The sequence below is a fragment of the Chrysochloris asiatica genome, unplaced genomic scaffold (assembly GCF_000296735.1).
Source record: "Chrysochloris asiatica unplaced genomic scaffold, ChrAsi1.0 scaffold00099, whole genome shotgun sequence".
NCBI classification, from domain to species: Eukaryota; Metazoa; Chordata; class Mammalia; order Afrosoricida; family Chrysochloridae; genus Chrysochloris; species Chrysochloris asiatica.
The window spans coordinates 11,580,171-11,600,401 of NW_006408617.1; the positions used below are offsets into that span (position 1 = coordinate 11,580,171).

At 39.2% G+C, this 20,231-nt stretch overlaps 1 protein-coding gene across 1 annotated transcript; it reads left to right on the forward strand.

The window, feature by feature from the left end:
• Nucleotides 1–6,054: 6,054 nt before the first annotated feature.
• Nucleotides 6,055–20,225, forward strand: SSB (Sjogren syndrome antigen B (autoantigen La)). The gene is made up of 10 exons (XM_006867027.1): nucleotides 6,055–6,120; nucleotides 12,595–12,873; nucleotides 14,379–14,486; nucleotides 14,573–14,673; nucleotides 18,316–18,387; nucleotides 18,692–18,734; nucleotides 19,059–19,199; nucleotides 19,401–19,587; nucleotides 19,701–19,832; nucleotides 20,137–20,225. The coding sequence occupies exons 1-10, from the start codon at nucleotides 6,055–6,057 to the stop codon at nucleotides 20,223–20,225; spliced, it is 1,218 nt and encodes a 405-aa protein (XP_006867089.1).
• Nucleotides 20,226–20,231: the final 6 nt, after the last annotated feature.

Below are 20,231 nucleotides of genomic sequence, written 5' to 3' on the forward strand. Positions count from 1 at the left end.
GTGTCATCTGCAAGTGTGGGTGTTCTTGTGCACATGCCCTCTCTTCCCATCAGCCGGCAACTCCATTCTCCACTTGAGTCCTCCGTGGCCACGTCACTGACTCTGGGCCCAGGAGTCCTCGGGTCTCCTTGCACTGATTGCCAACCAGGACCCCAACCGGGTCCACAGAAGCCCTCTGAATAGTGTGAGGCTTAGCTCACCGCTTCATTGCTGCCTTTACCCTCTTTCTCCCCAATGGTGATGCGTGTGTTTACCAATCCGAGCGTGCATTTCCACCGAGTCTGTTTTGGGGGGTGGGGGGCTACGTTGGTGGGACCCGACCTACTGCCCCAATGTCTCCTAGGGGAGCAACCCGTTTGTTCCCGTAGTAGCGGTCCATCTGTCTCCATTGTGTCATATTTTTCCTGTAGGTCTTCCAGGCTCATCAGCTCGTCCCTTCAAGTGGGGATTTCTCATCTCTGGTGATCTGGATGTGGTTCTGGTTTCTACCTATGGTTTTATGTATTGCAAAGGCTCCGCAGAAAGTCTCGTTCACTGGAGTGCATGGTACTTTAAATATTCTTCTCCAATACTACAGCTCAAATGCATCCATTCATCTATGGTCTGCTTTATTCACTGTGCAACTGTCACATGCATAAAAGGCTGTTGAAAATACAATGGCTTGGGTCAGGCGCAACTTAGTCCTCAAACCAACATTTTTGCTCTTGAACATTATAAAAAGGTCTTGTGCAGCAGATTGCCCAGTACAATACATAGTTTGATTTCTTGACTGCTGCTTCTAAGAGTGTTGATAGTGGATCCAAACAAAATGAATCTTTTCTTCACTTCAATCTTTTCTCCACTTATCATGATGTTAAGTATTGGTTCAGTGGTAAAGGTTTTTGTTTTACATTGAGGTGCAACCCATACTGAAGACTGTGGCCCTTGATCTTTATTAGTAAATATTTTAAGTCTTCTATTTCATTAACAACCTGCGATATGCAGCGGATACAATCTTGATCGCTGAAAGTGAAAAAGACTTGAAACATTTACTTATGAAGATTAAAGAGCACAGCCTTCGATATGGATTACATCTCAATGGCAAGAAAACAAAAATCCTCACCGCTGGACCAATAAACAACATTCTTATCAATGGAGAAAAGATTGAAGTTGTCAAGGACTTCATTCTTCTTAGATCAATTATCAACACTCGCGGAAGTAGCAGTCAAGAGATCAGAAGACGTATTGCACTGGGCAAATCTGCTGCACAGGAACTTTTTAAAGTATTGAAGAGCAGAGATGTCAGCTTGAGGACTAAGGTGCGCCTGACCCAAGCCATGGTATTTTCAATAACCTCATATGGATGCGAAAGCTGGACAGTGAATAAGGAAGATCGTAGAAGAATTGATGCCTTTGAGTTGTGGTGTTGAAGGAGAATACTGAAAGTGCCATGGACTGCCAAAAGAACCAATAGATCTGTTTTGGAAGAAGTGCAACCAGAGTGCTCCTTGGAGGCCAGGATGGCTAAGCTTCCTCTCTCCTACTTTGTACATATTGTCCGGAGGAAACAATCGGAGAAGGATGTCATGCTGGGTAGGGTGGAGGGTCAGAGAAAAAGAGGAAGACTCCCAATGAAATGGATCGGCCAGGTGGCATCATTGATGGACTCAAGTGTGGCAGTGGTAGTGAGGTTGGCCCAGGATCGGACATTGTTTTGTTCTGCTGTGCATGGGGTTGCTATGAGTCGGTTCCGACTCGATGGCACCTGACAACAACAACAACATTTCAGCAAGCAAGATTATATTGTCTGCATATTGCAGAATGTTAGTCTTCTTCCAATCCTGATGCCATGCTTTTCTTCAAATAATTCAGCTTCTCTAATTATTTGCTCAGCATACAAGTTGAGTAAGTATGGTGAAGGAAACCCTGGTACACACCTTTCCTGAGTTTAAACCATTCAGTACTTGCAGTTGAAAATACCATGGTTTGAATCAGTTGCACGTTAGTTCTCAAATTGACATCTTTGGTCTTAAAGATTCTAAAGAGGTCTTGTGCAGCAGATTTGCCTAATGCAACATGTCTTTTGATTTCTCAACTGTTACTTTCATGAGCAAGCAAAATGAAGTCTTTCATCACTTTGATTTTTTTCTCCATTTATCATGTTATTTATTGGCCCAGTTGTGAGGATTTTCATTTTCTTTACATTGAGGTGCAATTCATTTTGAAAAATGAGGGGAAAATAAAAGATTGTCTTGCCTCAAATAATTTAAAAAAAAAAAAGACTCCTTTAAATTAAGTGACTAAACTTTGAGCAAATATTATTTGAGGGGCTGTAGAAGAGCCATCTATTCATAGATGGAGTAAGGCCTTCTAAAATCACATATTTTTTTTGTTGTAAACTAACATATGCTGCTCCTATGTTACCGGCACAGTTCTTGGTACTGTACATATTGCATTTAATGCTCACAACTGTATGAAGTAGGGAAGATTTATCCTTCCTTGGCACTGTTTTATTCCTTGGAAGCTGAGAGGTTGGGTAACTTGTCTAACACAGCACAGTTATTTAAACCAACACAATCACCACCTGTCATGCAGGTGGTTCTGTCTCATGAAGACTTCACATATTATCAGTATGGAAGTGTGCTTCACAGAGTTTTCTACTTCATAGAAGCTCCCCAGGCCTTTTATTAGGTGACTAGGCGCCTGAAGTCAAGAAATTAAACGACGTATTGCATCAGGCAAATCTGCTGCACAAGACCTTTTTAAAGTGTAGAAGAGCAAAGATGTCAGCTTGAGGACTTAGGTGCGCCTGACCAAAGTCATGGTATTTTCAATAACCTCATATGCATGTGAAAGCTGGACAGTGAATAAGGAAGACTGTAGAAGAATTGATGCATTTGAGTTATGGAGTTGGAGAATAATATTGAAAATGCCATGGTCTGCCAAAAAAACCAGTAGATCCATTTTGGAAGACGTGCAGCCAGAGTGCTTCTTAGAGGCCAAGATGGCCAAACTTCGTCTCTCATACTTTGGACATATTGTCAGGAGGGACCAGTCGCTGGAGAAGGATATCATGTTCGGTAAGATGGAGGGTCAGAGAAAAAGAAGACCCCCAACGAGATGGATTGGCCAAGTGGCAGCATTGATGGAATCAAGTGTGGCAACAACAGTGAGGTTGGCCCAGGATTGGGCAGCGTTTCATTCTGCTGTGCATAAGGTCGCTATGGGTTGGTACCGACTCGATGGCACCTAACAACAACAACAAGGAGCCTGAGAGTACTGGCACCTCCAACCTTTTGGTTAGCAGCCAAATGCTATTAACGATTTGCATGCACTCAGGACTCCAGATTAAGAGTCATTCTCAGGCAGTTGGATTCTAGGATCCCAGCTCTCAAACACTATACTGTATTGTTTTCTTAACTTAAAATGTATTCATGTAGTAATTTGAAAGACTAACTTAATATTTGATTGGACTTTGACTTAATAAAAACAATTTGCAAATTAGATAAACGTTCCCTCATACAAGAGGAAACTGTTTGTAGAGAATGAGTCAGAACCAACTCCAGGGCACTTAACAACAACAACAATAAGCTCCTTGGAACAATAATAAGAACAATGGTTTAAGGTGTGGCGCTGTGGGTTAATACGTCAGACTGCAAAATCGTTTGAACTGCAAGGTCAGAGGTTCAAGCTCACCAGCTGCTCCTTGGAAACCCTATACAGGGTAGCTATGGGTCAGAACTGACTCTACAGCACTTAACAACTATCCGAAAAGTCGACAGTTCAAGCCCACCAGTTTTCTCTGCAGGAAAAGATGAGGTGGTCTGCTGCCGTAAAGATGTTTTTATAAATTTGATTCCTAAATTCTACGATTCCATGCATCAGTGATTTAAAAGAAAATTTACGTTTATTTTTCCTTTGAAAAGTATTACAACATGGTATCGTTTAAATATATGTGTGTGCAGTATCATTTAGAAAACACAACATTAACAAAACCAGTTCCAAAAGAATGTAGAGCCAGAAGACGGCTGAGGACTCGAACGCAGTCCAGATAAACTTAAAGATAAGTATTTATCCTGAGATGACAGCTATCTTCCAACACCACGCAGAACATAAGAACCCCACCTCTAGCACAAAGGCCGACGCCCAGCAAGACCGTGAAAGCTCTTGGTGTGCGCAGACTCAGAGCGCGTCGCCGGCTCCAGCCAGCCCGAGGCCCTGCCCACTCAGGCCGCAGGGACTGCCGGGACGGCTTGACTCTCCCCCATCTTCCGTACGCGCGTTAGGCCGCCGGCGGCGCTTATAAGTCTGGACGTTGCTGTTGTGGCTTCCGTTCCTGTGGAGCTTTTCTGCGGGACCGGAACCTTAAAGGTGAGCAATTCTCAGTGGCTGATGCGATTGAGGTCCAAAAGTGTCTGCTTTGCGTGGTGCGAGGGGAGCGTTCATCTTCCTTTCTGCCGCACGCGGGGCGCGCTCGCTCCCGGTCTTCCTCCCCTTCGGGCGAATGGCCCGGGTGGGCCCGTGTGGGCGCCGCGTGGGCCACAGCCCGAGGGGGCGTGCTGGACTAGGAGTGCTGGCGTCGCCGCCGCGTCGATTGCGGAGCTAACAACTGCAAGGGAAGCAGGAGGCCTGAGTTTCCCGCACGTGGCTGGGCCCCTGGTGATCCATTTGTTGCTTTGGAACAGGGCTCTGGCGGGTTCTTTGGGTAGATGCTACCCGCATCTTCACCGCGGCCTTTTGGCTTCAGGCCTTCGCAGTCGCCCGACCACCGAAGGCGGACTTAGATCACCCTTGTAAGTTTTCCTGGCAATTGGCGAGAGGTAAACGTCACAGGGCTAGGGTGGAGCTTTTGGGGCTGAGACTGGGTCCGCAGGTCTTCCAAGGCGGTACTCATTTGGGCTTTGGGGATCTTCACTCAGCAATACTGTGTGAAATCGAAAAGCGTGGGTAATATTTCACTTCAAGTTGTACACTCTGGGAAAGGAGTTGGTGAAATACCTAAATAAAATTGTGTAGGCCAAAGAGATTTCGTAGGAAAGAATTATTCTTGTAGCTGTCTCAGCGTTTGCTGTATGAGTGGCCCGATATCATGGTAGAAAAGCAAATGAATACAGTTAAGCAAATTCTGTAGTGGGATGTGTGCACCATGCACATCTCCATTGGTGACAATTGGAAGCTTAGCAAATGCTCCAAGAATTGTACCTGTAATAGTCCATCACTAGACTCAGCTAATCCATATATCTTTGATGAGTTCTTGTGAGTAGAGTTTTGTACTGTGTTGAAATACTGACCAAGGCTGTGAAAGAGTACACTGGTAGGCATGGTGGTGCTGCTGGTTATGTGCCGTGGAGTCGGTTCCGACTCATAGCGACCCTGTATAGGATTCCAAGACTGTAAATCTCTACGGGAGCAGAAAGCCTCATCTTTCTCCCGTGGAACAGCTGGTAATTTCAAACTGCTGACCTTAAGGTTCGCAACCGATTCTCAGTTTAATATTGATTTTGTGTCCCAAAGCTTGTGTTTTCATATGTTCCTTAAGCTTGTACAATAATCTAACCACTAGGACTTAAGTATTTGGGTGGCCTTTTTTCTCCCAACCTTGAAGTTATAATACCTATTTTTTATTTTTAAAAAAGGTAAGTCAGCATGTGTACAATTTTAAAAGACTATGACCCACAACTAATATAGGACTGAGATCCACAATGATATATACTGACAGTAATCTCTTTAAAGCTGGAAATGATTGGTAAGTTTTCTTTTTCCTCCCTAAAGCTAGCTTGACCAGTTAAATGAAGATAAAAAGTTGCTTTATTAGAGAATAGGGGGCAGTAATTTATTGGATGGGGAGCAAATTATTGATTTTCCATTTTCCATCACGTGTTTCAAAGTTTTGTATTGTTGAGATATTTTTAAATTGATGAGAGAAGTTGAACATGTGAAATTAGAAAGTTTTGAATTTTAAGGAAAAATAAAAAGGGACATTGATATTTTTTAAACATTTTCTGATCTTGAGTTTAAAAATAATCATAGTAATTATTCTTTATACTAATTTAGGACAATTTTCAGATCGCCACAATGGCCGAAAATGGTGATAGTGAAAAGATGGCAGAGCTGGAGGCCAAAATCTGTCATCAAATTGAGGTATGATTCCTGTGCTGTCTAATCATTAGAACAAGCTACGTAATATTTAGGCCTCAGATACAGAGAACATTACATTTCAGTTTGTTGAACTATACAACATTTTGGTTTATGTTTGATTCTTAGAATTCAGTTAACATACAATGGTATATAGTTTTATGTTGATGGAGCCAGTTTATGAAATCCATATTACTTAGACCCCTTAGGTGGCATAAACATTTTGCACTTGACTACTAACTGAAAGGTTGGTAGTTTATATTCAACCAGCAGAGGCACATAGCAATGACTTGACAATCTGCCTCTATAAAGATTATGGCCAAGAAAACCTTGTGGGGCTCAGCTCTGCTCTGTGCTTCAGCACGTGGGGTTGCCACGGGTTGGAGTTGACTTTTAATAGTAATGGGTTACTTAACTTTTTGTTTTCATTTCCTAATCTGTAGAATGAGGATATTAGTAGTATCTTCTTTATAAGATTGTTGTGAGGATTAAATTAGTTGGTAAAGCGTAAAACACTTAGAAGAGTATACCTGGCACGTAATAAGAAAACATAACAATTTTGTAAAGTACCTTCCCTACTAGATAATACATTTTGTGAAGTAGATTTTTATCTACATCTCAGCACTTTTTTTTTTCAAAGTTGCACCTCTCCCATTTTAAATGGGTTTAGTTTTGGTTTTTTTTTTAACTAATTATAAACGTAAAGAGAAATAACAAATTATTCGTTCTGTTTAATATTTAAAACAATATGAAGAACTGTATAGAAAATAATGCCTGTTCCATAGCCTGCCACTTCTCAAATACCCCCCTCTGCGGTTATCAAGGCTAAATGATGAATGTCCTTGATAGGACTTTGAACTGGTTCAATCATGGCCAGTGAATCACAAGTTGAACCCACCTGAATTTTTAAAATTTAGCTGCAGTGGAGCAATAACAAGAATGGTAAAAATTATGGGTTGAATTCTGGAATGGGAAACCCAGAAGAGGCATAGCAAGCCCTTTCAGGAGCCTGATGACAGAATATTGGATTATTGCCAAGACTGGAGAGAGACACACATACAAAACAGTCTGATCAGTTGCCTTCTATGAGCCAGGCACTGTTATTTCAAACTCTGTGGTTCAAGAGATTTTGGTTGCTATGCCTTCTGCATACTTACTGCCCTTGTTTTCTAAGAGAGAGATAAAGTTTGTACCAGGCATTAGCTCATCATTTTTCCTGTTCTGGTTATTGTTTACCCAAATTTTACAAATTTAGATCCGTTCTGGTTTCACTTCATGGGCCATGACTAAACCAGGAAGAAGTTCTGATTCTTTTGGTTCCATTTTCATACTGACATATTTTTCCCTCCACTGAACTTGGAGTGATGAGTTTTGGGGGTAAAAGTTTAGTGTAATTGATAATTTACTTAGTCCCCTTTCCGACATGTAGGATATACTTTTTTGGGTTGTAATAGTTCTTTTATTAGCCTTATAAATCTTAGGAAGCATATTTGTTTTTTTCAAAGATAAAATTCCTAGGATATATACTACTGGCTGATAGATTATATACGTTGAAAAGTTTATTTTTAAATATTGCTATGGAAAATGTACACAACAAAACATATACACCAATTCAAAAATTTCTATATGTACTAGTCAGTGACACTGATTACATTTAAGTTGTATAACCATTCTCCTCTTCCTTTACCAAATTATCCCTCTACCACTAAGTTTCTTCATTTAACCTTTTGAATTATTGTTGCCAGTTTGATTCCATATAAATAGTTATTTAAAAGAGCATGCTGCTCAAGGCAGACATTATACATTATTTGCTAATTAAACAATTGTTTGGTTTAAAGAAGACTTCAGAGAATAATTTTGGTTTCAACTTTAAAGATTGTCTCAGGGCATTCATCTAGTTTTACTCTGGCTTTAGAAAATCAGTTAGCAGACCACTGTGCCACCTGGGCTCTATAAACAAGATAAGATTTAATTTCTTGTCTTGGATATTTAAAATCACAGTTTCTTGGGACATCCAGATTAATTAACCTTATATCAGTTTTACTGTTTCTGTTGTACCTCCGGGTTCATTCAGTGACTGGGGTCTGAAAAACTTGCAAATGACTGTCCAAGGTACAAGTTGATCTCTATTCAGGAATTGTTGTTAAGTGCTGTTGAGTTGGTTCCAACTCGTGGTGACTCTGTAATAGGGTTCCTGAGGAGCAGCTGGTGAGCTTGAACCGTTGACTGTGAGGTTCAGACCAACCTTGCAGTACAGACTCCTGTTCAGGAATTATTGTTGTTTTTAAGTATCATTGAGTTGGTACTGACCCATGGTAACCCTGAATAAGAGCAGTTGGTGAGTTTGAACCACTGGCCTTGCAGTTTATATAAACTTTGCAGTCCAGCATATTAACCCACAGCGTCACACCAGGACTCCTATTCAGGAATAGGAGGAAGAAATGGAATGTATAGCTAATTGTCTCTATGAGCTGCTGCCTCCTTTACCATAAGATTAGAAAAACTGGATAGTGCCCAGCTATCATTATTGAATGGGATGCTGATCAAAAGTGGGGAAATATGGACCTGAATTTGCAATTCTGTTTTCAAATTTTTGATAGTTAATGGCTAGTTTATATCAGGGCTTTGAATCAGTTCCAAATAGTTCAGTGATTGCCATCTTAAACAAGGGTGATCTGTGGTATTTTGATCTGAGTAGGAACAAATAAATCTCTGTGCCCTGCTCAAAGATGATGGCCTACTACACTGTTTTGAATGTGTGTGGCTCACCAGAGCAGCCAATTTGTTTGCTATGCGTGCAAAGTGTAGGTGACTCGTGCTTACAATGGCAATTACTGAACCGTTTTCAACTGGTTTGAAGTTCAATTTTATGTCTATCCAGTCCATCACAGTTTCTGTGAAATCAGGTCAAAACTAGGTATTCACAATTTAAAAATTTTGGCCAGTTTGCTAAGTAAAAAATTCTTACTTGATTGCTATAAATAGCATGTTTTTATTAATAATGACATTGGTGTATTTTAAATTTAGCTACATAGCTACACTTTTTGTAACTATTACTCATATTCTTCACCTATTTTTCTATTGAAATATTCAGTTTTTCTTCCCTTGAGTTATAAGAATTCTTAACAGACTTGTTTGTCTTTTACTTTTTATGCTGCTTTGGCATTCCAAGGAATCACACATTTGTCTTTTTTGTGAAGGTTGGTTTTTGTTTTTGTTTTTTTGTTTTCCCCTCTTTGTTTTTATACTGATGTGTGTAATCCTGGTGTGGTACTATAAGCACTCTACTGTTAGCTGCAAAGTTGGCAGTTCAAGCCCACCAGCCACTCCTCAGAAACTCTGTAAAGGGTTCCTGTGCATCAGAATCAACTGACGACACTTCACAACATACTGAGAAAAAGTGCTTTTTGTGTTTAAAAATTCACCTATCTGTTATATTTTTAATTGTGATTTGGGTAAAAATTTGGGAAGCAGATTGGTTTTCCATTCAACAGTTCATACACAGTTTTTTGTTTTTTAACTTGTTCTTATGATTTGAGCAAAGGCTTACAGAACAGAGCATCAGCTTTACATTCAGTAAATCATTTCAGAGGTTGTAGTCCACTCAGTGTAATATTACTTATGACACTTCTCCCTGTGATTCTTGCTTCCCTTCTTAGTTTTGTAACAGATTACAATCCCTGTGTTTATTGTTTCTGTTCTCCCTTTTTTCCTATCCCTTCCTGCCTTCTTAACTTTATCCTTGGACAAATGTTGTCTTTTTAGTCTCTGTAGTCTCTGATAGTCCTTAGGAGTATATATCTCCCTGGTGTTATGGTTTACCTCCTAAGTTTGTATGTATTGTTTGACAGAAAATTGTGCCGTGTGAATGAGTTTAGTTACAAGCTTGAAGACTGTCTGAGGGCCATAGTCTCAGTAGTTCACTTATCTCTAGCAAATGATTTTGAGTTTTGTTCACATTTTCTGTCACTCTATTTAGGACCCCCCTTTCAGAGTTCCAAGCAGTTAGCAGAGGTAGCCATCTAGTTTTTTTGGTCTCAGGGTCATGTCATGGAGCTGGGGTTCATGTGGTCCATTAGTCCTTTATGCTAATCATTTTGTTGTGTCTTTGATTTTTTTCACTCTTTGTTCAGATAGGGAGAAGCCAATAGTTTTAGCTTTATTTGACTGCTTTTAAGACCCCACTTGTTACTCATCAAAGTAGAATGTAGAACATTGTCTTTGTAGACTGTGTTATGCCAGTTGATCTTGGTATTAACTTGGGTGAAGAGAAAGGAATTACACAATAGGAGGAAGGTCAGTACAAAATAATAATAGAGGCAAAAGAAGACCCTGGTCGTGGGGGGAGAAGGGGTAAGTGTTAAAGGCAACAAATATAAGTACTATCATATATACAACCCTGTAATAACAGTAATAATCTATGAGCTAGACACTCGAGCTGAACATGAGTGGGAAGGCTAAACAATCTATACCCAAAAATATATATAGGTTTGGCAAAGGATAATTCTGCATATGTATTTATTGCAAATATACCATGTAGGTTAAGTACCAGACTGCTAACCACAAGGTCAGCAGATCAAACCAACCAGTAGCGCCTCAGAAAACTCCATACAGGGTTGCTAATGAGTTGGGATAGACTCGACAGGACCTAACAACAATATAGTAGAGCATACAGGGGGCAAAGTTATGAAAACTTAGACTTAACCAAAGGCTTTGAGGCAGTGAGTTGCTGGGCCTTCCTGGAGTATCAAGACCATAGTATCAGAGCACATCAAGATTATTCACCAATGTTTTTGACTTTTAAAAATTAAGAGTGATTACCCAATCTGTTGAAATTCTTTTTATTTAAAGATCTGATGTTTTTGTGCTATATTGAAACAATAGGCAGTTGACATTTTAGTTTTATCTTATTAATTATAATTATCTCATTAAAGTTATATATAGAAGAAAATGTGTTTCATGTAAGTTATGATTTGTATTTATTTTTGTTTTATTGTGAATTATGTGTTAGTTTACATGGGAGAAGATTAGCTTTCCATTCATCCTATTGTATATCGTTTCATTGCCACGGTTACAATCCCCTCCATGCATCACAAACCAACCAAAGGGTATACCCTGCAAGCCTGTTCTTCGGTCATCAGCACATAACCCCTCTCCCTCTCTGGGTTTAGAGTCCCCAGCCGCTCCATCTCTCTATGTCATCATCTCTGGCATCACTGTTTCTCTGCTCTTCTCCCTTGATGGTCCCAGGAACCTCCGCTCTTGGACTGCAAAGTCAACCACTCCCCTCCTTTTGCCTCCATTTCAGGCATCACTGCTTCTCTGGGTAGGGTCCCGCTCTCTGCTCTTCTCCCTTGATGGTCCTAGGGACCTCCGCTCCTAGACTGAAAAGTTGTTCATCACTCCCCTCCTTGCTATAAAATGTCTACCTTTACATTTCCAACCCTCACAGTCAGTCCTGATAGCAATTATTCACTGTTGTACTACAAGAGTCCTATCCCCATTTCCTTTCATCAGCCCTGCCCAGACAGATTGGATACTACTCAGTGGAGATTCTACCTTCCTCCACGTCCTCTGGACCTAGGCTCCCTCTTGAAAGCTTGTAAGCCAGTCACTTCTTGCCTTTGTAGCCCCCCATTTTGGATAGCCAATGTCCAAGTTGTCCATCCCTGTATACCCTGTGTATCGAGGGGATAGGAATGATCCTCGCTATAAAGATTTGTTCCCTCTTTTGAGCTACTTGCATCCATAAGTGTAGGTCAAGTTCATCAAATTGTATCAGATTACTCTTTTTTTTCCTCTTCATTTTTCTTCTAGTTGAGTTCTGATCATCCAGCCATTGAAGCCAGGGCAGCTGGGTATTATCTGCCAAGTGTCGGTGTTCTTGTGCATATTCCCTCTCTTATCAGCTGGATGCTTCACTGTCCACTCTAGTCCTCTGTGCTATGTCACTTACGCTGGGCCCAGGAGTCCCCATGTCTTGCCATACTGCTGGCTAACCAGGTCTCTACCTGGGTTCACAGGAGTCTATTGAACATGGTAGGGCTTAGCTTACAGTTTCATTGCTGTTTTTCCCTCACTTCCCCTTATCAGTGACCAATGTGGTCACCAGTCAGAACATGTGTTTGCTCTTGTATTCCCATGGATCTTATTTTTGGAAGAGAGTTTGCCCTGAGGGGACCAGACCACTTGCCTTGATGTCTCCTGGGCCAACAACTTGCTGGTTCTTGTAGTAATCAGTTGGACTGCCTATATTGTTTTGTATTTTACCTGTCTTTCAAGAAGTATCTTCTGTTCCTCTAGTGGCTCCAGGCTGGTCTGCCCCTCCTTTCAAGTGGAAATTTCCCCCCTCAGATGATTCTGGATGAGGTTCATGATCTGTATTCTTAAAGAATAGAATTTAATAATGAAAATTAGAAAGTTCTAGCATTGGAGCCAGTATTATGTAATGTTCTTAAATATATTGTAATTCTCTTGCAGTATTATTTTGGTGACTTTAATTTGCCACGGGACAAATTTTTAAAGGAGCAGATCAAACTCGATGAAGGCTGGGTACCTTTGGAGACAATGATAAAATTCAACAGGTTAAACCGTCTAACAACAGACTTTAATATAATAATAGAAGCATTGAGTAAATCAAAAGTAGAACTCATGGAAATAAGTGATGATAAAACTAAAATCAGAAGATCTCCAAGCAAACCCCTCCCTGAAGTGACGGATGAGTATAAAAATGATGTGAAAAACAGAACTGTTTATATTGTAAGTGGCCATTACTGCATAGAATTATAACTTCCATTTATATAGAGGACTCCTGGTGTGGCATTGTTGTCTAAGCACTGGGCTGGTACTCCTTCAAAAGAACTGGACAACATTTAACAACAGCAGCAGTTTATTTAGAAAGGAAGTATATTAATGTGGTTAAGAATAAGGGTTCAGATGCATGGGTTTGGATTTATGGCAGGCTCTTCCCCATGGGCCTCTCATAGTGTCCCATGCCAGAGCAAACTGTAGCCCTGAACCATTGCTTGGCCTCCTTACCCATAGGCTGCAGCACTGAAGCGGGTTGCACACTAAGGAAAAAAAAATAGATAAGGGTTCCGGAATAGCTTCAGTAGTTACTATATGCTGTTGGACAATGTTTTTAACCTCTCTATGCCTTATTTTCATAAATGGAGAATAATGTATTTTTACTTTATAGCACTATTGTAAGAATTAAATGAAAAAAGACCATACATAGAACATTGGACAGAATTTTGTCATTAACAGCTGAACTTGGTAGTAGGTTTGGTTTTTAACTGGAAGGTTGATAGTTTGAGTCCCCTGAGAGATGCCTCGGAAGGAAGGCTTGGTTATCCTACTTCTGAAAAGCAGCCCCTGAAAACCCTGTGGGACATGGTTCTACTCTGACATAACATGGGATCACCAGGAGTCAGAATTGACTTAACAGCAACTGGTAACCTTGATGGCAGTGTTTTTAGAAGATTAATTTTTAAATAGATTTTAATAAAAATTTCCAAAAATACTAAAGTGGAATGAATAGTGTAATATACTTTCAACCAATTTCAACAGTTATTAACAGATTTTACCCGACTCCCAACTGAATTTTTTTTTAAATCATTTTGTGAATTGGGTGAGCAAATCAGTTTTCCATTCAACAATTCACACAAAAATTGTTTTTTGTCATTGATTATAATCTCCACAATATGGAATATGTGCTTCCCTGGAGTCATGGTGTAATGCTGTAGAATAAGCACTTGACTGCTAACTACCAGGTTGATAGTTCAAACCCCTCAGAAACCCTATTGTTTTTGTTGTTAAGTGCCATAATGTCAGTTTTCTGACTCACAGCAACTCTCTATAGGGGTCCCAAGGAGTGGCTGGTGAATTTGAACCCACGGTCTTACAGTTCAAACCAGCTTTGTGGTCCACAGCTTATCCTACATACAGTGTCATTAATCGGCATTTAACAACAGTGTGCTTCCCTGATGTTATTGTTCACTTTACAGACCTGTCTGTTATTAGGCTGAAAATAAAGCCACAGATGCCAAATGAATTCTTTTGACGCACATGTGATAAGTCAGTTTTATTACAGTGGAGAACAATGGCTCTTAACATAAGCAGTGGAAAAGATTAAGAGAAAAAGATGGCTAGATATGTTTGTATGTATGTCCGTGCTTCATTTGAAGACAAAATGAATCATAATTTCTCACAAATTTTTTTACCTCAGAAATCATTATTTATACATTTATTCCTACTCTTCACAGAAAGGCTTCCCAACTGATGCAACCCTTGATGACATAAAAGAATGGTTAGAAGATAAAGGTCAAGTTCTAAATATTCAGATGAGAAGAACATTGCACAGAACATTTAAGGTATGATTGTATGATGTTGCCGACTTCTTCTAGCTGTGATATCTATGGGACATAACTTTTTTTAAAAATATTTTCTTTTTATATAGGGATCAATATTTGTTGTGTTTGAAAACATTGAATCTGCTAAGAAGTTTGTAGAGACCACTGGCCAGAAGTACAAAGAGACAGACCTGCTAATACTTTTCAAGTAAGTGTTTGCTGATGTTTCTTGTGGCCACTCACACTAGGTTAAGGAGGATGGACTAGCATTAGCAGCACTGGATTGCTAATCATAATGTCACTGTTCAGACCTACCAAGTGCTCTTTGGAAACCCTAAACAGCATCACTATGAGTCAGAATCAATTCCAGGGCACTTAATAAGAGCAACAGCTTCGTCTTTCTCCTGAGAAGCAGCTAGCTCTGGTAGGTTTGAACCACTGACCTTGCAGTTAGCAGGTACTTCTACAGTGCCACATCAGGTTCTGTCAAAAAGTATTGCTACTAGGGTTCCAATTCATATGCATATGTGTTTATTCCAAACAAAACATGTTTCTGAGATCAGTGGATGGCTGTAGACATATTCAGTAATATACTTACCTTAGTCTAGTTAGGGTGCCTTCACAAAAAAAGAAAGAAAAGTTTTCAGATGGATGAAGTGTTTTCAGGAATATCAGAAAGACCTCAAAGATGTGCCAAGAGAGAGAAAACCATCATCCTTGACAAATGAAGAAACTATTCCTGAAGTCCAGAAATTGTTAAGACTGTAGAATTACCACTGACACGATAGCCGCTAAAATTGGGCTCTCATATGGTTTGGCATTTTCAATTTTAAGCAAACATCTTAGCCTCAGTAAGCTTTTGGCCAATGAGTGCCAAAAGCATTGCACAAAAATCAGCTAGCTCTAAGAGTTGATCTTTCTATCGCTCTTTTAAGCAAGACCAAAACTAAGGACAGGTTTTTGGCTTGCCAGTACAATACTGAAATTCAGTCAGAACAGTGGTTTCTAAAGGGATTTGCTGGGCCAGTTAAATACAAAGCACACAAATCAGAAAGTTAGGGTGACTTTTTTGGGTAGATCGTCTTGAAGGACAGAGGATAATCATGGAGGCTTATGAGTAGTTTTTTTAAAAACAGAAAACTGCATTGGTGGAAAAAACGGCCTGGAAAGTTGCACCAAGGAATTTTTTTCTAATACACCTGCCCATTATTCAGGGTAGCAAGGGCTCTGGGATGAGAATGTCATTGAGGAATGTAACCCACCCACCATTCAGCCCCTGATCTTGCCCCTTCAGACTTGTTTTTGTTCCCCACACTTGAACATTATAAAAAGAATACAATTTGAGTCCCTCCAAGATGCCAAGACTGTTATTTTGATGTGGACATGGAAGTAGGGATATCATTGCTGACATCAGATGCCTGTTGGCTGAAAGAGAATACCAGAAAGATGTTTACTTGTGCTTTTTTTACTATGTAAAGGCCTTTAGTTGTGTGGATCATGGCAAACTATGGATAATATTGTGAAGAATGGGCATTTCAGAACATTTCATTGTATTCATGAGGAATCTGTACCTAGCCCTTGTTCTAACAGAACGAAGTGACAATGAATGATTTAAAATCAGGACATCTGTGCATCAGGGTTGTATTGTTTAACCATACTTAAATTAAGCAAATTGAGAAGCTGGAGTATATGGAGAAGAATGGCATCAAGATTGGAGGAAGACTCATTAACCTATAAAGTGCATCTGCTGCACAAGACCTCTTTAAAGAGTTCATGGGCAAAGGTGCCAGTTTGAGGACTAAGGTGCTTTCATTCACCTCATGTGCATATGAAAATTCAACAATGAATAAGGAATGATACATTTGAATCATCATGTTGGAGAATAATATTAAAAGTACCCTGGACTTAAGAATAATAAACAAGTCTGTGTTGGAATAAATATAACCAGAATGCTCCTTAGAAGCCAGGATGTTGAGACTATCTCATACCTCAGACATATTATCAAGGGGGACTGCTTCCTAAACAAGGACATTGTGCTTGGCTAAGTTTAGGGTCAGTGAAAAGGAGGCAGTTCCCCAAGATTGACACAGTGGCAGCAGCAGTATTGAAATGTAACAATTGAGAGGATGGTGCAGGACCAGGCAATGTTTTGTTCTGTTGTGCATAGGGTCACTGTGATTTGGAACTGACCTGAGGGCACCTAACAACAATAACATAAACTTAGTTCCCTGTAAATGTCTCATCTAGATCATATAGAGATAATTCTTGAAATGAGCATAATACTCTAGATGTAAACATTCTTTAGTAGCTAATGTAAGTTGGTATTTGGCCTAAAGATGACTTCAGGATATAATTTTGGTTTAAAAATTACCTCAGAAGTAGTTTGAGGGGTTCATGGTTGCATTTATATACTGTACAAAAGATTGTTTAATAGAGATGTGGATCATATTTTTGACACAAACATAATATATGTATACCCGTATGTATATGTGAGGAGTCCTGGTAGGGTAGTGGGCTATGAGTTGGGCAGCTAACTGAAAGGTCAGTAGTTTGAATCTGCCATCTACTCCACAGGAGAAGATAAATAAGGCTTCTGCTTCTGTAAAGATTTACAGCCTTGGAAATTCTAAACAGGATTGCACAGTCGGAACTGACTCCACAGCAACACGTAAAAATCACACACCATGGCACTTTGCTGATGTTAAAACTGCAGGGCCATAGTTCTCTTATTTTGTTATCAATGTTTAACACCTTCCAAATTATGTTTTTGCCTGTGATTTTCATAATTATTCCTTGATGGAATTTTAGAATTTTCTCCTTTGGTGAATTGAAGTATTATAAAAAATTATGTGCAATATTAAAGGAGATCTGGTAGTATAGTGGTTAGGAGTTGGACATCATCTTTCTCCTACAGAACTGCTGGTAGTTTCTCATGGTCAGCAGTTTGAAACTACCAGCAGTTCTGCAGGAGGAAGATGATGCTTTCTGATTCCATAAAGATTTACAGCCTCAGAAACTTTATATGGGTCACCATGGTGTCCTGGTATGGTGCTGTGGGTTAATGTGCCAGACTGCAAAGCTATTTGAACTGCTAGGTCGGCATTTCAAGCTCACTAGCTGCTCCTCAGAAACCCTATACAGGGTTGCTATGAGTCAGAACCAACTTGATGGTGCTTAGCAACAACAGTGACAGTTCAGAACCCACTCCACAGCACATAACCACCACCACTACCATGCAACAATTAAGTATTTATTGTTAAGTGCTGTCGAGTTGGGCCCAATACATAATGACCCAGTATAGGGTTTCTGAGGAGCAGCTGATGGATTTGAATCACCAACCTTGTGGTTCGAACTAACCTTGCAATCCAGTGCTTATCCTATAGTGCCACATGACCTAATTTGCACCCTCTTATCCCACCCCCATATGGGATCTCTGGTGGCTCAGTAGTTAAGGACTCAGTTATGAACCACTATGCCGGTAGTTTGAACCCACTAGGTGTATCATAAGAATAAGACATGGCAGTCTGCTTCCGTAAACACTTGCAGCCTTGGAAACCCTATGGGGCAGTTCTGCTTTATGTCCTATCATGTCACTTAGTTGAAATCAACTCAGAAGCCTTGGTTTGTTTAATACGTGAATGATAAAAACCAACATGAAAGACTGCTAATGCATACAGAGTTTCTAGGGTGTTGAAGTAGCTCCCTTGGCATATTTTGAATTTGCCCGTTGATTAATTAATTGTATTAAACAATGTGTTAAGTATTCCTTTCTATGTGCTAAAAATTTTTTAAAAAGTAATTTGCAGTCTTTGTTCTCAGGAGTTTAATCTCTGTATTTTGTATCCTTTAGGGAAGATTACTTTGCAAAAAAGAATGAAGAAAGAAAGCAAAATAAAGTGGAAGCTAAATTACGAGCTAAACAGTGAGTACTGTCAGCATGTTGCACTATCATACATTGGAGTTTCTTAAAGGTTTGACTATAGTAGAGGTAGTTCTGGGAAGAGCCGATGAGCAGCTTTGAAATTGGTGACAATAAGCCTTTCTTTTGGTAGTGAAACATTAGGGGCTTAGGCTTCCTCGATATTCTGGGGGCATATTATGTTGCAGTCTAGCATTGGACATTTAAAACCTGAGGTCCAGATAGTGGTCAAGATTAACTTCATTAGGATTTCGTTTCCTTATATATTAAATGAAAGAGGTTCTGGTGTCAATGTTCTTATTTGTAGAGAGCAAGAAGAAAAACAGAAGTTAGCAGAAGATGCTGAAATGGTAAGTATAACTATTACTGGTATTCAGGAAAGCTATAAACTATGTAAAACAAACCTATAGTAATTGTAATTTATAAATAACACTGGCTAAAAGTACTTATCCAGCAAAGTAGTGTAATAGCCAAATTTAGATAATAACTGTCACTTGCAGAAGAAATAAGTTAAATTGAGAAGCCACTGTAGAAGAATAAAAAATATGTTTAATTGTTAAACTACTTTAAAATAGTATTTTCATTATCTAGTGTTTTCATTTTATTGGTATAGAATGTTGAGCCATTTGTTGTGGTTACTTTAAGAAATTATTTGATTCCCTTGTATATTGTAGAAATCTCTAGAAGAAAAGATGGGCTGCTTACTGAAATTTTCAGGTGATTTAGACGATCAGACGTGTAGAGAAGATTTGCACAGCCTATTCTCTGATCATGGAGAAATCAAGTGGATAGACTTTGTCAGAGGAGCAAAAGAGGTTTGAAAACTATAGTAAATTACTCTTTTAATAGTTTTACTTATTTATAAGTGTATTACTGTTATTAGATAATGCTCAGTAAAATCCATTGATACTGTGATGGTATATGGGAGAATTACAGGGTGGGAAAAATGAGTTTGAATGAAGAAAAACAAGTACTGCAGACTAAGGGTATGTCTTTGTTTTCCACATTTGGTGTAGGGAGTAATTCTGTTTAAAGAAAAAGCTAAAGAAGTATTGGATAAAGCCAAGGATGCAAGTAATGGTAACCTACAATTAAAGAACAAAGAAGTGACCTGGGAAGTACTAGAAGGAGAGGTAGAAAAAGCAGCATTGAAAAAAATTATGGAAGATCAACAAGAATCTCTAAACAAATGGAAGTCAAAAGGTCATTACTTTTAATTTATCTCAGTTTGGTTATATTAACTCATTTAATATCCTTGTTCCAAAACACAGTGACCAGAGATTTAAGTTTCTTAATTTTCAATTATGTCTCTACAGGTCGCAAATTTAAAGGAAAAGGAAAGGGAAATAAAGTTGCCCAAGCGGGGTCTGCTAAAGGAAAAATACAGTTTCAGGGAAAGAAAACTAAATTTGATAGTGATGATGAATGTGATAAAAACGGTGCAGCTGGTAAGTTTTTCTACCTATTTAGTTTTTTGGGAAATTTTTTGCTTTTATGAATTTTTTTGTAGGAGAAATCGGTGTGGTTTTATCAACTTCTTAAGAGTGAGGTTCTTGAATTAACATTGTACACACTTTTGACAAATGATAAACAAGGCGATCTGGAAAAGAAAAACACTTTTCTCATCAGTATAGGGAAGAAGTTGCTATCATCTTAAAAACAAAAATTATCTTTATTATGAATTGTACTCAGTAGTAAAAGTGAGTAATAATTTTCCCTTGAGTTTAACAAATGAATTCTGTTATTGTCTAGGACCAGTGAAAAGAGCAAGAGAAGAGCCAGAGAGAGAAGAGCCTGCCTCAAAACAACAGAAAACAGAAAATGGTACAGGAAACCAGTAGTTTAGT

Excerpts from the sequence above, each read along its gene's own strand:
- SSB (XM_006867027.1), top strand. The coding sequence starts at position 6,055 with ATGGCCGAAAATGGTGATAGTGAAAAGATGGCAGAGCTGGAGGCCAAA. Across the intron at positions 14,674-18,315 it reads GACCTGCTAATACTTTTCAA|GGAAGATTACTTTGCAAAAA; the intron begins GTAAGTGTTTGC and ends TGTATCCTTTAG. Across the intron at positions 18,735-19,058 it reads TAGCAGAAGATGCTGAAATG|AAATCTCTAGAAGAAAAGAT; the intron begins GTAAGTATAACT and ends TGTATATTGTAG.